This window comes from Numenius arquata, chromosome 11 (assembly GCF_964106895.1).
Source record: "Numenius arquata chromosome 11, bNumArq3.hap1.1, whole genome shotgun sequence".
Classification (NCBI taxonomy): Eukaryota; Metazoa; Chordata; class Aves; order Charadriiformes; family Scolopacidae; genus Numenius; species Numenius arquata.
This window is the reverse complement of record NC_133586.1, coordinates 17,857,287-17,872,250: the sequence shown is the minus strand read 5'-3', so window position 1 is coordinate 17,872,250 and position 14,964 is coordinate 17,857,287. Positions and strand designations below refer to the sequence as shown.

General features: G+C 43.0%; 2 protein-coding genes across 2 annotated transcripts; one reads left to right on the top strand and one right to left on the bottom strand.

Annotated features, from left to right (window-relative positions):
• The first annotated feature begins 576 nt into the window (after positions 1 to 576).
• GTF2A2 (general transcription factor IIA subunit 2) lies at positions 577 to 6,642 on the top strand. The gene is made up of 5 exons (XM_074156159.1): positions 577 to 620; positions 1,033 to 1,146; positions 1,698 to 1,802; positions 3,070 to 3,196; positions 4,879 to 6,642. The coding sequence occupies exons 2-5, from the start codon at positions 1,075 to 1,077 to the stop codon at positions 4,902 to 4,904; spliced, it is 330 nt and encodes a 109-aa protein (XP_074012260.1). The 5' UTR covers positions 577 to 620; positions 1,033 to 1,074; the 3' UTR covers positions 4,905 to 6,642.
• A 6,479-nt stretch (positions 6,643 to 13,121) lies between these two features.
• On the bottom strand, positions 13,122 to 14,432 carry GCNT3 (glucosaminyl (N-acetyl) transferase 3, mucin type). Its single transcript, XM_074156186.1, has one exon. The coding sequence runs from the start codon at positions 14,430 to 14,432 to the stop codon at positions 13,122 to 13,124; it is 1,311 nt and encodes a 436-aa protein (XP_074012287.1).
• Positions 14,433 to 14,964: the final 532 nt, after the last annotated feature.

The following is a 14,964-nucleotide window of genomic DNA, read 5'->3' as shown; positions in this document are numbered from 1 at the left end:
CAGTGTTTAATGAAGTGAAGCTGCAGTCATCATGTGAAAACACAGGTTGTGAATCACAGATGATAAACAGTCGATTGAAACCAGTTGTTTCACAGATGTAACTGTTTTCCTTTGCCCCTTTGCTATAAAGCTAAGTACAAGACTCTTCACCTACCTCTTCAGAATGTTATGATCCTTTCTTTTTAAATAAGCTTGTTTTCTGTTTGCATTCCACGGTGTCACGGAGTAATGTGATAAACACGTTTCTGAATGTGCTGGCTGTTTATACTTACAGGAAACTTTTTAATTGGGGAATAAAAAAATAAATGCTGGATGTGATAAATACCTTTGGGAAAGGTCTGAATGTTTTACTTTACTGCTGAGGAGTGCAATGACAACAGGAGAGGCTTCTGTGGCTGTACGCACCCCCAACAGGAGAGACTACGTTTGGTTCCCGGCGCCCCGGAGGTGCGGGCTCACCGCCGGCGTGCGACCCAGCGCTTACTCCGAGGCTCCCCCTGCCCTCGCCCGGGCTGGCAGCGGGGCCGCCCCGGGGGCGGGACGGGGACGGACCATCGCCCTTCTGCTTCCGGGCCAAGAGGGAGCGGAAGGGCCTAACCTCTTCCGGCGGCTGGGAGCGGGTGAGGCCGGGGCCCGGAGGCGGCCGTCCCCAGCAGGGGCTCCGGGGGCCGGGGCTGCCCGCGGCTGGGGGGCGGCGGCCGGTACCTTCCCCCGGGTTCGCTGGGGCCGGTGGAGCGGCGGGGCCCGGGCCGGCGGGGCGCAAGGCCGCTCGGTCCCCGGCGCTCGCCGGCCGTTGCCGTCACGGCCTCCCGCGGGGGGCGGTTTGGACACCGAGCGGGCACCGACCGCCCCCGCCGGCCGGTCATCGGTGCTTTGTGCTCCCGAGCCCTCTTAAGTGTCGGTCGGTGTTTGGGAGTGGTTTTTAAATTCTGTTTGCTCTTGCTGCGAATTGTACGTTAAGGGCTCTATTGTATTGTTTATATGTATTTTTTTTCTTTTCTTTTTTTTTTTTTCTTTCTTTTTCCAAACGAGAGCGGGGAGCTAGCGGGCGTGCAGCGCGGCGGATGGTCAGCCATGGCCTATCAGCTGTACAGGAACACCACGCTGGGGAACAGTCTTCAGGAGAGTCTGGATGAGCTCATACAGGTGCCTGTGGGGCGTAGGGTCTGGGCAATTAGCTCCATAGAAAGAGGTTAGCGATTAAAAACGGGCTTGTGGTTGCTGTATCAGGGTATTCTTGACCAGCGTGTGGAAAAGTTACTGATTGAAATCAGAAGCTGTTGGTACCGCATGTGGGAAGGCTTATTTCTTAACGTTCTAGACAAAGGAAAATGTTTTATGGAAGTGGCGTAATCCCCTGTTGTGTGGCCCAGTAAATGAACAGCCAGGTTAGTCTGAAACACTGTAATCGATTTCCTCCTCTTCTGTTGTTTCCAGTGAATATTTATCAGGAGAAATATTTGTATAGCACAAAAAATCATCTCAGCACATCGTTTCTTCTCCCAGAGTTAAATAGGAAAAAGGAAGTAAGCACAGGAACATAATACTTCAATACTTCTGTAAATTGTTCTTCTGGAGATCTGCTTCATGTCAGCTTTGCTTTGATGTTTTTCACTTTTACTGCATTTTTGAGTTTACTTTGAAACAATGCAAAACTTTGCCTTTTTTTCTTTTTTTTTTTTTTTAAACTACTTTAGTCACAGCAAATCACACCTCAGCTGGCCCTTCAGGTGCTACTTCAGTTTGACAAAGCTATAAATTCGGCACTGGCACAACGAGTCAGGAACAGAGTCAATTTCAGGGTAAGATAACAATATATAAAAGCTGTTCATGCAGTACAGTAACGAAGCCTTGATGCAGAATGTTATTAAAAGCTGTGTGCTCTAAGCAGAAACTTGCAAAGGTCCATTTTGACTCTGAAATAATGACTGTGTACATGTATATTCTGTGTGCAACTGTGAGGCTTGTTATCTTTATATTGTGCCAGGGATCTTTTGAAGGAATGCAAACATCAGAAACAGATCTGGTGGGTGGATGAAAGCAGAAGAGGAGGGAAATGCTTAGATGGGTAGCGTTGCCGCCCTCAGTGTCTTGCAGATGGGGAAGGAGACTTCTGCTTCTCTTAGTTGTGCCTAGCGGAAGTGAGATGAGGCCAGGTTTTCAGCTACATCTATAACGTGAAGAGAGACTGGAGAGTTGTAGACCTACCCTTATGCAAGTCCCTGGATCATTTTGTAGCTATTTTCTGTAGTTACCATAGAAAAATAAGTTTGGGGCTTTTTTCCCAGCCAGCCACCCTAATTAGCCAGCAAACTGGTAAATGTCAATTTGATTGTAATTTTGAGGAAAAAAACTAAAAACAAAACAGTTGTCCTGTCAACTTACATCCTAATATTTCCTCTCCAATCTATGCAGAATGCATTATTGAAGTGAGCTCTTCAGATTTTAGATTTTTAAACCATATAGATATGTTAAAAAGAGCATAACTTCTTTTCTCTAACACACTTAACTTGCAGTGCGTATGAAACATGATATAGCAAACTGTTCAGAATATGTTTAGTGGTTAAATTAAAAAAATGGAGCTTAAGTTCAAGAATTTAAGTTCACGTTTAAACTATATGTGAAGACGAAGGCCAAAAGGTTTACATATCAACATTCTCAGTCAGATTTGTCACGATGTTTTATTTAAACTATTGCGTTATTTAAACAATTGCAGATCTTGTTATGATCACTGCTGGGACTGGTTTTTCTTATGGCCCGTGTTTTAAGAAATCTTTTCTGATACTGATCCTTTATACATATTAGAAAAGTTATAAAACTTCTTAGCATTCCTGTGAAGCTTCCCCTTGGGTAGACTATAATGTCACTACGTGGCCTTGACAATTTCAGCCACTGGAGGGCATTTAAACTACAGTTTTGTCAGAATTGGTTGCTTGCCAAGTTTGTATGCATTCAGGTTCACAGCTGGCTTTATGGCAAACCTAGTTCTAGTTCAGCACGTAGTGAACATCATATTTTCTGTTACTTTTGAGATGCATCCTATAGAAAATGTCTCTTGTCTTTTTAAAGGGGTCTCTGAATACATACAGGTTCTGTGACAACGTATGGACGTTTGTACTGAATGATGTTGAATTTAGGGAGGTCACCGAACTTGTGAAAGTGGATAAAGTGAAAATTGTAGCATGTGATGGAAAAAGTAAGTATGGAATATGATATAAATTAACTGAGACACAAGACTTGATAATTTTTTAAAACCTTTGACCAAATGTCTGATTAAAGCTAGACTGATAGTATTATTCAGACAAAAAAGGGCTCTGCACTCCCTTGTGCATGTGATGAGAAATGAAACAAAAGCAAGCTAAATGCTTCCCTAACTCGTGAGCACTGAAACAGGAAGGCATTAGAGAGTGATGTACCCCTGTTGTTGGGAAGTACATACTACTAGAGTGACTAGAAAGTTGGAACTAATCTTAGTTGAATTTCTGTGTGGTGATTTTTCTAGTAATATCCTGTTTGTTAAAACAGTACCATGTTTTATGGAATTCAGGGAGTGCTTCATCAGTCTGAGAAAGCAATTGTCTGAGAAAACTGTCTAAGAAATTGTTTGCTGAATTTGATAATAGGGGGCCCAAGCACGTGAAAAGTTTCTGCTAGCATTTGCAAAGCATATTATAATATTATAAGATTTATATATTGGTCAACAGGCCCAGTGTATGTACACAGCTTACGGGAGTGTCTGTTCTGTATCTGCTTGACTGGTTTACTTTTGTCAATGTTCCTTGAAATTCTTTACTGGGAAAAGTAATTTAGTGACTTCTTCAATGTGACAGAATATCGCTAAGGATGTGTGAAATACTGCCACTTGTTTCATTCCTGGGGAGTGATGCTAAAAGGAAGAACTGAGAACGGCAGAGGCTTTATTTAAATATACCCTATACCTCTGAAACAGATTCTTCATGGCTTCCTGATGCTGGCATGATTACAGTAGTCACTTTGAGTTGTAGTTCTAAATAGTTGACAGAATTTATTGTTTGCTCAACTTCTGGTAGTAGCCAAGCATATAATCTTAGTCTGTTTATTTTTTCTGTTCTTATTATAGCTAGTAGAGGAAACCGTACTTTCCAAGTATTAATCATTTTCCCTCATGATAAAGTATGCAGATAAGATTTAAAGACCTGGGTGACCTAAAGTTGCCTTTTACAGCAATTGCATTATGGCCGCCTTCTCCCCACAAGAAGTTGACTTGCTAAGGGAACATAGTAAATGGTGACTTGTCTTTGTCCATATCCAAGTTCTGTATTTTTTCCATAGCTCTAAGAACAGGGGAGCAGTAATGATAGTAATACCAGAAATTGCACTAGTGTTAATTGGTGCTTCTGACAAAAGTTCAGAACAGAGAATTGCTCTCAGTTGTTTTATGAAGATCATGCTCGTTCTTGCATCTATTTCAGAATGCATAATAAACTCTAGCTCACAGTCCATAGCAGCTTATGCTACTGCATGTGCAAACCCCTTTCTCTTTAGTAGATCATGTGATTTACCCAGATGTGCTCTACCGCAATAAAGTCTTTGTGTATCACTACAAGTTAGAGCAAAGCTTCTTGTATTTTTAATGCCTTTACAGAAAACGATGTGTGTGCACAACCTTGCAGTTTTGTGCTGTCTCTTTTCAATGTTGCTAAAAGTGAAAAAGCACGAGTAGTTCATGCGTTGCATTGGTAGCAGTGGAGGGAACTGAGTAGGTACAGAACGTTCTAAAGTGCTTGGGGAATGCTTTTGAGATTGGGGAAGGTATTAGAGAATGGTAAAAGTTCTTTTTAATTTATACTTACTGTGGCGGGGGTATGTATTATTCACACTTTCTTTTTTCTCTCCTAGACACTGGTTCCAATACTGCAGAATGAATAGAACTGTGGTTTCTCTGCAATTTTTTCTGTTGACATGCAGCACTTTCTGGAGAAAAGCATGGAAAGGACTGTGTTCATACTTAATTCTTGTGACGCAGATGTGAGTTAATCCATACTAGAAAGCGTCACAGAATGACAGCGGAAGAAATACCTGTAGCATTTCTTCAGTTCACCTTATAGGGCATAAATACAATGTTACCTTTTCTTTTTTTTAACTACAACAGATACTGTTGTCTTTTTTGTTCAAAATAATTTCTGTAATAAACTTTTATTTAAAAACTTGTGAATGAATGATCACTGGAAAACTTTGTTTAAAACAATCATTAATATAATACATTCTCCCAATATTGTGGAAGTGTGTTTAGAGTAATGCTGCAAATATAAAGCTCTTTCAGCTACAGGGTTCTAAGTGTGGTGACACTGATTAGTATTGCAAGAAGTGGCTGTTCCAGAATGAGGGAGGAGCACATGAATAAAAGCTTAGCAGCTCATGCTAGCCAGGACAGTTGTCTGTTACTGCATCTTTCTATCTATAAATTTGTCCATTTGGTACCCTCACTGCTAATAATACACTAACCCAAGTATGAAAGTTATTGCACAGCGGATCAAATGGAAATAGTGAAAATGGTTCTCATAAGATTGCACTACATTCTCAACAAATGTCAGTGCTTCTCATTTTAATGTTTTTCTAATTGTTCTCTTATATTTATGTGGAATACATTTAATTGGACACGTGGACAACAGGATTTCAGTGAAAGAGTTGAACTATGAATTTTGAGATATCAAATGGATAACTTTGTTCCTTTTAGACTTACATATTCCACTAAACAACTCCAATCAAGAACCCCTTAAAATAGTTTCTTTGCTAGAAGTATGAATATAATATACTGACAGTTCACTTTTCTGACTTGACAGCAGTGACTGTTGGAGTGTGGTCATAGGCATGCTAGCTGCCTACTTACAGACCACTAGAAACTGAAAACTATGGAAGAAAAGTCAGGGCATAACTGTTTTCAGATCAGTCTAAATCTTCAGTTTGTGCTGCATATGAGCATAATTTACATGTTGAAACCTTTCTCTATGGGTCAGTGGCCCAGTCTGTTGATTAAAAGTAATAAAGCTTTAATATTTCTTCTAATACCTTTTCAGACTGGTCTACCTTTGGTCGTCAAAGGATATGTGTTTGGGGTTTGGTTAAGTTCTGCTTCCCTCGCTTCAAGTGAGAAAGGATTTCACAAACTTGCTTGCTAGATTTCCAAATATTATGTTTACCATTAATTTTTTGGTCTTGTATCTGTGATAAATGTCCTTTCTGCAAACTACAGATAGGTAAGTAGCCATGTTTGAGGCCAGAAGAACAGACTATTGCTCTCATTTGAACAGCACAATAAGTATTCTGTTGAGGTCGTTATCTTAAAGGATGTAAATGTGTATCAGTACCGTGGTTTTCTCTTTTTCTACATCAGACTCCATCTTCTAGATTTAAACATTTTTTGTTCTCTAATAATCATGTGGTAAACTGAATTTCAGCCCTTACAACTATAAAAGTTTGCTGTCCCTACCTCCAACTCCTTGCAGTCTTTTCCTGTCTCTGGGCAGAAATTTCTCAGTCTCTAGTTCTCTGTAGCCTTTGGACCCCCTCCCAATGCAAATAATTACATATCTGATTTTGTTCCAATTAAGTGTGCATTAGCATATTTACTATAGTGTTTTTCCATTAAAAACATTCAATAGCAAAGCACAGTTGTACTGATGATGTGAGAGTACTGTGTGTGTGGAATGGATTTATGTTTACATTTCATCGATACTCCTCTATCAGACTTCTCTTGTGTTTCAACAGTTGTATACTACTATTTCAGCACTCCCAGGCTTAGTGCTACCTTAGCTGTTAATTGAAAGGAAACGAAATATTTAACTGAAAAAGAAAATACAGTAACAAATGTATATACTGAGAAAAATCACAAATGAAAAGAGAAATAATTTTGTTGACAAAGATGTCTGCTACTTAGTAATCAGTGAATCTCAAATCAATATGAGCAGGAACCAGAAAGAATTATGTTCATAAAACAGGACCACTTTACTGACTTGTTTAAGAAAAAAAAAGTAGTAATCGTCCCATTGCAGCTCTAGACTTGGTCCTTTGGAAGGAGAAGGTGATGGGATACTCCCTGTGCTTATGCATAACAGTAATTTATTGAATTGTCTACCCTACTTATCTGGTGGTTCCTATTCGGCATGAAAACTGAGATTTGAATATTGCCTTGCTGTGTAAGGAAGCTTTCGAGAAGGAGATGGGCATTCTGAAATGAATTTAAATGCTCTATACCCGAGTCTTACTGTACTGAAAAAATATGCAAACTTAAACGACACTGATGTTCTTCATTAGCTTGTTTTTCAGCCTGAGTTAAGTGAGTGGCAGAGAGGTGAAAAATACATTCAACGTTACAGATACTTCTGAACTGTTCTAAGATTTTTCCTATTGCTAATAATAATATCTTAAAAGAAATGCACAACAGACTTTAAAGATTTTTGGAGCAACTGGAATGGTTGGGGACAGGAAGCAATCTGTTCCTGGGCACGGTGATAATAAAGGGTCTGTGCTTAGGCTGTGTGAAAGGCTAGAAAGCAGGCACAAGTGGGGAGTAAGGGGACATTTTAGGTGAAACAGCAAAGAAATGAGAAGTACCAAGTGGGCAGTCATAACATGCTTCTGTAATCTAGACATCCCTCTCTCAAGCCAGAAGTCTGAGCCATACAGAACAACAGGAAGAGAGGTTACCAAACAAAAAGAAAAAATGAAGGAAAGAAAGGCAAGCACATACCCTGGACCTTCCGTATTGCTGCTGCCTGGCTAATTTTTGGTGATATTAAACTTTATTTCTCATCTGGTTAATGTTTTAATATACTGTTTAAAATTTTCTGATAACATAGGCTAGCTCAGTTTGGCTATGGCAGGTGCATCAAGCTGTTGTTCTGCAAGCCACTTGTTTTCCATTCTCATGGTGGAATCCTTGTTTTCTGTGTACTCTAATTTACAAAATAAATATTTTGCTACAAGTTTGACTACTTGTTGTTCCTAAAATCAGCTTACGTGTGCATCTTCCATCTCCTTCATGACAGTGCAGTGTTAGGCAATGCAGGTGTCTGATATTTTTGTATCTGTGGGATGTTTCTAGGACACGGAATTCAGATGCGCACAGACTACCGAGTTTACCTAGGCACACAAAGAATACTTCAACTTTTGTGATCAGCACTGTTCTTTGTTCCTGTAGCCTGTTGTTCTTGAGAGCCAAAGGGCACTCTGCGTATATGCAACTGAGAAGCCTTGGCAGCCTTGTTCCTTGCAGGGTTATGTCACAGTGCAAAAGTCCAGGTACCACTTATTTACTTTTTATTTGCTCAGTGAATATACTGTTGAAAACTGCAAAAGTTAGTGTTGGTTTTGTGTATGTGAAGAAACAACAGGAATAAGGGTTGCTTTATGGTTTCTAAAGCTTCTAAAGTAAACCTCACGCAGGTCTGATGTTGCACCCTTATCTGACATTTTTCTGCATTGTGTTTGGAAATACTGTGTTCCTAGCTTACCTCTAGTTTTTCTCTCTCGCTTTTATATTTTTGTTGTTGCTGTCTCTAAACTATCCTTTTTTCTTAAATATCCCATTCAACATATGGTATTTACCCTGTTAATTCTGCCGTTTCTTTAGAAAACGGCTCTTGAGGCATACTGAGGTGTAAATAATTCTTGGGAATGACCTTTTTGATGTATAGAATTGCTCCAGTGATGCCTCAGGGAGTATCTGCCTATGGGATGAAGACTGCTGCCTGCTCACGGCAGGAAATGAGCTTGCCTACGCTTCTGGAGGAGTTAATTCCTGCAGACTTTTCAGCTGTCTGCACAAGCTCTGACACTAGCTTGGCCACACACGTTCTTTTTGGCTCTAACCATGTTTCTGGGATGGTGTTTGGGTCCAGGCCCCAGATCTGCTCCTTCTGTGGAGGCTGTTTCAGTTCACTGAAGGAGAGGGGAAGCAAAGAGGAGGGGATCTGGTGCCAAATTCTTCCTGCTTTTTATTGCTCTACTCTCCATAACTTTCTTGCCACTTGCAATTTTTTGTGTTTGAATTTCAGCTAATCCCACCGTGTTCATATGATTAATGTGCTTTGTGGTCTTGGAATATTTGTTGAACTTGCACCTGAAAGTGTTAACTGCACTTTTGTTATACTAAGCTATTTTAATATCTAGCAGAAGACAAATCACCCTTCCTTGCCTACGGACTGATTCGTTGTTGGTTTTTTTTTTTATTTTATTTTCTTCAGAATGGTCATGGTTGCTTCTACCTATCAATAGCAGAGCGAAAGTAAGATACCTTTGCACCTTGACCTTGAGCTGGAAGGGATGTTTCTATTTAGAAAGTAAATTAACTAAGAGAAAGGGAAGAAAAGGGAAGAATAAACACTAATCCAGAAGTGGCTGTGGGTGACTGCCTGTGTTAAAACATGGCTTCCAAGAGAAAGGATTTTGTGAATTCCGTAAGCGAGCAAAACAGGATGTTACCTGACGTAAGCTGTTTGCTCAGTCAGGGATGTCAATCCCTGACTAATTTGTGTCTCTCTGATAACATTTAAAGGGAAGTGCTGAGCAGAATTTATGACGAATTCCCAGAAGATAAGTTTAATCAGGATCATTATGTAATTTTACACAATGACTAGGTACAGTGAGATAGATGAGAGTTACTCAAAACACAGATAGTTGCTTTTAAGGATCAGCTCAGGAGGTAGTATTTCAATTACTAGTAGGAGTAGTACTGAACCAGTACTTCAGGTACTAGTGACTTTTAATTTTCTGTACTCTAAAAGTTCTTGCTGGGGGGGAAGAAAAGTAGGAGCATGCGGTGAAAAAGCATTTGAACTTGAATAAGACTACAGGGAGAAGCGGACTTTTCCTTCACTGTAACTTAAAGGGTGATCTTTGTTAGGAAAATAACTTTGCTCAAAGACAAATTTACTGTATAAATTAGCCATTATGGCTTAGTATCACAGAATCACAGAATGTTCATGGTTGGAAGGGACCTTTGAGATCACTGAGTTCAACCACAAAAAAAAAAAAAAAAAGTAGGTAGAAAGTCCCAGTTATATTAATACCTTGGTTTTCACCTGGTCCTGAAAGAGCCTGCACTCTCCAAGGAAGTGGAAAATAGTTCACTGAGAGTCTAGTTAATGTTTCATGGTCACTGCTGTTGCAGTCAGAAGAAAAAGGACACCTTAACCCTGTTCCATGAATCAATTTTACTCATGACTGCAAACATTTTACTGGTATTTTGTTCCTATAGGTCAAGTTTGCTTCTAGTTTGTTCAGAATTTATTACCTGGTTTCCTCTGAATTTATATCAGTTGACCTATCTCTTTATTATAGAATGTTTCAGAGATGATCGTATAGAGTATGAAAGAAATGCAAAGCAAGAAGGAAACTGGAGTTAAGAAGAGATGTTCATGGACCCACTGTGAAATATGTCCTGTGACAGTTTGTTTGCATTAGGTTGTTCTTGTAAAAATAAAATGAATACCACTTGGAAATAAAATATAAATTAAAGCCAGGTGAGTTTAAAGAAAATAAATCTGTTATTAGAGTTCAGAATTATACTTTCACGTTTCTTCTGTGCATATCTTGAAAGGTAAATGGCAATTTGCAACATATTTCCTCCTTAAACAACTGGTGCTTTATTTAAAGTTCGGGTTGTTAGTTAACAATTGTAGACGGAAGTGTCAGAAGTAGATTTTTATCCTCTCACTAGACAAAGTTAACACTAATATTTCTGATATGACTGTATTTCCAGTTTGGATAACCCAAGATTTTACTGATAAAGTTCATATGGGGTTTAACCTATTTCTTGGAGGTGATCCTATATTCTGATATGTCAGTGCTACTTTGTGCTAGAGCTTGTCCTACTCTATTTGAAGTTTATTCTATTTTAGGTTCTGCAACAAATCTTGGAAAGTTACATCCTCTTTGTGCCCTATTGCCAGATGCTAGCTATCTTATTTCTAAGATATTTTAAGATCTCTGGAATACAAAGTTCTATATTAGAATTGGGTGATATTTTTTATTGTCATTTCTAATGGTAAGGAAACATAAATATTTTTTTTCTTTTCTTCTTTTGTATTGCTGCTTTGACATGTGACTGCACTCATAAAAATAACATTTCTAACGTCTTTGGAAAAGGAAATGCTGAGAACATTCCTTGGAATAGGAAAGTATGGGGTTTTTTTCTCTCTGTGAATATGCACCTTTTTTCTCTATTTTCCAAGGGAAAAAACCAACACCTTGCCATAGTCAGAAACACTGACCTTGCTCTGCCTGATTTAGTCCAGAAACTTGAATGTATCCCAGGCTCCCAGTGAACCACTGGCAGTAGTTAAATACACATTAGCCCAAAATAGTAATTTAAAGTAAATGAAAGAGCTCCAATAAGCAAAATCAGGTCAGGCAGCAGTGGTTAGAAGCAGTCATCTATGTTGGGAGACTGGAGTTCTTACTCTGAGTCAGCAGAAGTTTAGTTTGTTCCACATGAATATACTAGACATGGAGATATTTGTGATATTTGCTATTTAATGTTGAATTTGCTGCTGAAACCATTTTTACATTTTCTATGTTACCAGGTTATTTACATTTTCTATGTTATCAGGTTACCATAAAGCTTTAATGTGTGTTGTAGCAAATGTCTGGTTACATAAATTTGAGCGTTTACCACTGGGACCAGAAATCCTAGTGCTTTATTTGTTCTTTTTGAACAAACAGATGCCCAGCGATACCCTGGGTATTTGAGAGCTTTTCTTGCCAGTAGTTGGGTTTTTTCCCTATGTTTCTTGGGAAACCACCCTGGCATTTGACAAATCAGCATTTTACAACCAATTTCATTTTAAAATGTCTAACAAAATTGCAGTGGCACACCTTCTCGAGTCAGTTATGTCATCTTCCCGTCCTATTTAAATCAATAGTTTAAAGATCTGTGTGATTGCAGTCATAACTTCATCTAAATGTAGCCTGGTGCTATGGAATTGCCTCAGATGTTCTTTGTATAAATGCTAATCCTCCACCTGAGACCTTGAATTTACAAAGATAAGTGTGTTTACTGAGAAAAGAATTACTTGAAGATTTTTTGGGTAGTACAAAGAAGACTGCATTAATCCCACAGCATTGCATATAGTGAAAAGCTGTTGGATCCATGGGAAGTGGCTGGCTTTAATGTAAGAAGTTGGAAAAACATATATGGGCAAAATGTAGAAGTTCACAAATCTTTCTTTCAGCTTCTATAAACTTAAGGCAACAACAGCGTGTTTGTTGGATGATTGCTTTGTTCATCTGAAAGGCCAGATACACTACTGGATATGGCAATTATATTACTAAGAGGTCTCCTCACAAAAATCTCTTTTCTGGGGAGAGGGAAAGAGAGATGAAGATGCTGTAAAAATGTAGGTTTGCACACCATGACATGAGCACCCCTCTCCCTGTGTTTCAGATGGAGAAATGGGGTGCAGAGGAGTTAATTAGTTTAATAGCTCTGGCTAGGAGCACAACCAGAGATACAGAATACCAAAGAGCCATCTATTTCAGTATATTTGATTTTACTGAAGATTTTCCTTTTTAATGGCTAGTGACAGAAATTAAACTTCAGAGTGGTGCAAAGGCCAGATGTTAAGCTGAGCAGTGCAGCAGGTGCCAGGAGCGGCTGGCCTGCCAGGTGCTTCGTAGAAAAGCAAACTAATTATAGTTTCTGCTCGGCTTGTAGGTGGCCCGTGACCTGGCCCTGCCTCTCTACAAGAAGCAGCCCTGTGGTCTCTGTAAAAGGAGAATGGAAAAATACCCTACCCCCGTCTCTTCAAGAGGGTCCGTGAGGAAGCTGCCTCTGAGGAGCAGCCGGCGGGCCGGGGCGCGGCAGGGCGCTCAGCACCGAGCATCCCGCCGCGGCGCCCATACTGACCCCTCGCGCGACCGGTCAGGGTGCCTCCGCCGCGCCTTTCCCGCCCGCCCCGCGGAGGGAGCCCCGCGGAGGGATCCCCCCGGCAGACCAAGTCACGCGCCCGCTTCCTGCTCAGGGCGCCCGCCCTCCCCTCAGAGCGCGCGTCTCCGGCCCCTCCCGCCGGCTCTGAGGCGCCGCCGGGCGGGCTCGGCCATGGAAGGCTGCGAGTGCTGGCGAGGATCTCCGCGGCCTCCCCTCAGAGCCCCCGGCCGTAGAGGGCACTGTGGCGCAGGTGCTCCTCGAGGCACTGGATGGCGACATCGTCCACCATGGGGTCGAACTTGTTGGCCAAGAGGTGGTGCTGCTGGAGCATCCAAGGCAGGTCGCCCACCCCGTAGATGCAGACGGAGCGCTGGTGCTTGCCGGTGCAGGGCGGGTAAGGTGCGCCCTTGCTGGTATCGCCCTCCAGGTACTGCCACTTGACCAGGCGGGGCAGGGCGTTCATGTCCGAGAGGTGGAACTTGTCATTCTGAGGCACGGCACCCGGCACGCCGGGCATGCGGTTGAGGGTGGCCCAGATGTGCTCGTCGGGGCTGTAGGTGTCCTTGGCCCACTCAAGGAACCTCTGCGCTGTGGGGTCCTCGAAGATGTGCTGCACAAAGGCCCGCGTGACCACGATGTACGCGTTGCCCGTGAACATGGGAGAGCTGTGGGGTGGTGGTGCTTTCTGCGTGGCTGTCCGGGAGATGACCTTCCCCACTTCGTGATGGTACTTCCAGCGCTGCTGTTTGTAGGCCGAGGGCTTCTCTGACTCCATGCTGTTCTGCCCCTGTAGCACCTTCAGGGCACGGACGATCTGGGCATTGGTCTTGATGGGGAAATCGGTGCCACAGGTGTTGAGGATGTAGCGCCATTGCACGGGGCTCTGCAACAGGTCCTGCATGCAGTTGAGGTCAGCCTGCACCCGGGACCAGGAGGCATAGACCACACTTTCCAGGCGGCTGGCCACAAAGACATTGGGGAAGCAGGCTATGATGGACCGCACGGCCTCCTGGAAGTCAGCTGGAGACTTGCTGTCAACATGGACACAGTAGATGTTCTGAGGTGTGTAGATGGACCGCAGGAGCCGCTCGAACATCTCAATTTTGTTGTGGATGACCATGGAGTAGGCAATGGGGAACTCTGCGTCCTCCTGGCTCAGCGGGAACTCGATGAACCGCCGGGTCGCCCTGAAGTTGCCGCAGTCCTTCGTCATGTTCAGGTAGTCACCTGGTGTCAGGGGAGCCCTTTGGTTCACCACCTCCAGGCTGCTCAGCTGGGCCTCCTGGATAGCTTTCTCATCCCCGTGGATGATCCCTGAGCAGTTGATCCTCCGGCTGGGGGAGAGCTCCAGCGCCCGGTAGAGATGCTGGCGGCAGCGGGGGTGGTCGGGGGCGGTGGCCTGGTGGCCGTCGGGGCAGGTCCGGCTTGCGCTGCGGAAGGCCAGGGCGGCCACCAGCAGCAGGGTGCCCAGCAGCAGGGTGCCGCGCCGCCGCGCCGGCGGGAGGCTCCTCTCGCACAGCCGCATCCCACCCCCTCGCACCGGGGCGCCGGCGGCGGCCACGGCCGTCGACCTCGCGCCCCGCGCCGCCACGTGCTGCCCGCCCTACGCGCCGCTCCCGCCCGTCGGGGGGCGAAGCGCTGCCCGATCCCCTCCCTTCCCCTCGACGGGTCCGGTCTTGCCTCTTCGGAGGACGCTGGAGCCGGCGGTGCGCAGGGAGTGACCTGGCAGCCCGGACGCCTGCTTCCTGGGTAGTGGTGAACCAGGGGCAGGGAGATCTCAGCGTAACCGGCAGGTGAATAATAAGTGGATAAAAGGAAGTCTCCTCCCTCCCCGTGGCGTGACTGCATTTGGTTTTATCAGCTCTGGAGGTGGCTGTATATCTTGTATGTCTGTTTAAAAGAAGGTGTTTTATCTTACTCCTGTCCAGTGTGTAATGCAAGGAAAATTCCTCAACCTCATGTAACACACTTTTAAAAAAGACTTTATTAGATGACTTTGGGATCTAACCTGCTTTTCCAGTGTTCAGATCATTCCAGCTCACAGGTCAAGGGAGTGA

Bases quoted from the DNA above. Each gene is read 5' to 3' on its own strand.
- GTF2A2 (XM_074156159.1), top strand. From the start codon at position 1,075: ATGGCCTATCAGCTGTACAGGAACACCACGCTGGGGAACAGTCTTCAG. The intron at 1,147-1,697 runs GTGCCTGTGGGG...AAACTACTTTAG, and splicing joins GTCTGGATGAGCTCATACAG to TCACAGCAAATCACACCTCA. The intron at 3,197-4,878 runs GTAAGTATGGAA...TTTCTCTCCTAG, and splicing joins TGTAGCATGTGATGGAAAAA to ACACTGGTTCCAATACTGCA.
- GCNT3 (XM_074156186.1), bottom strand. From the start codon at position 14,432: ATGCGGCTGTGCGAGAGGAGCCTCCCGCCGGCGCGGCGGCGCGGCACC.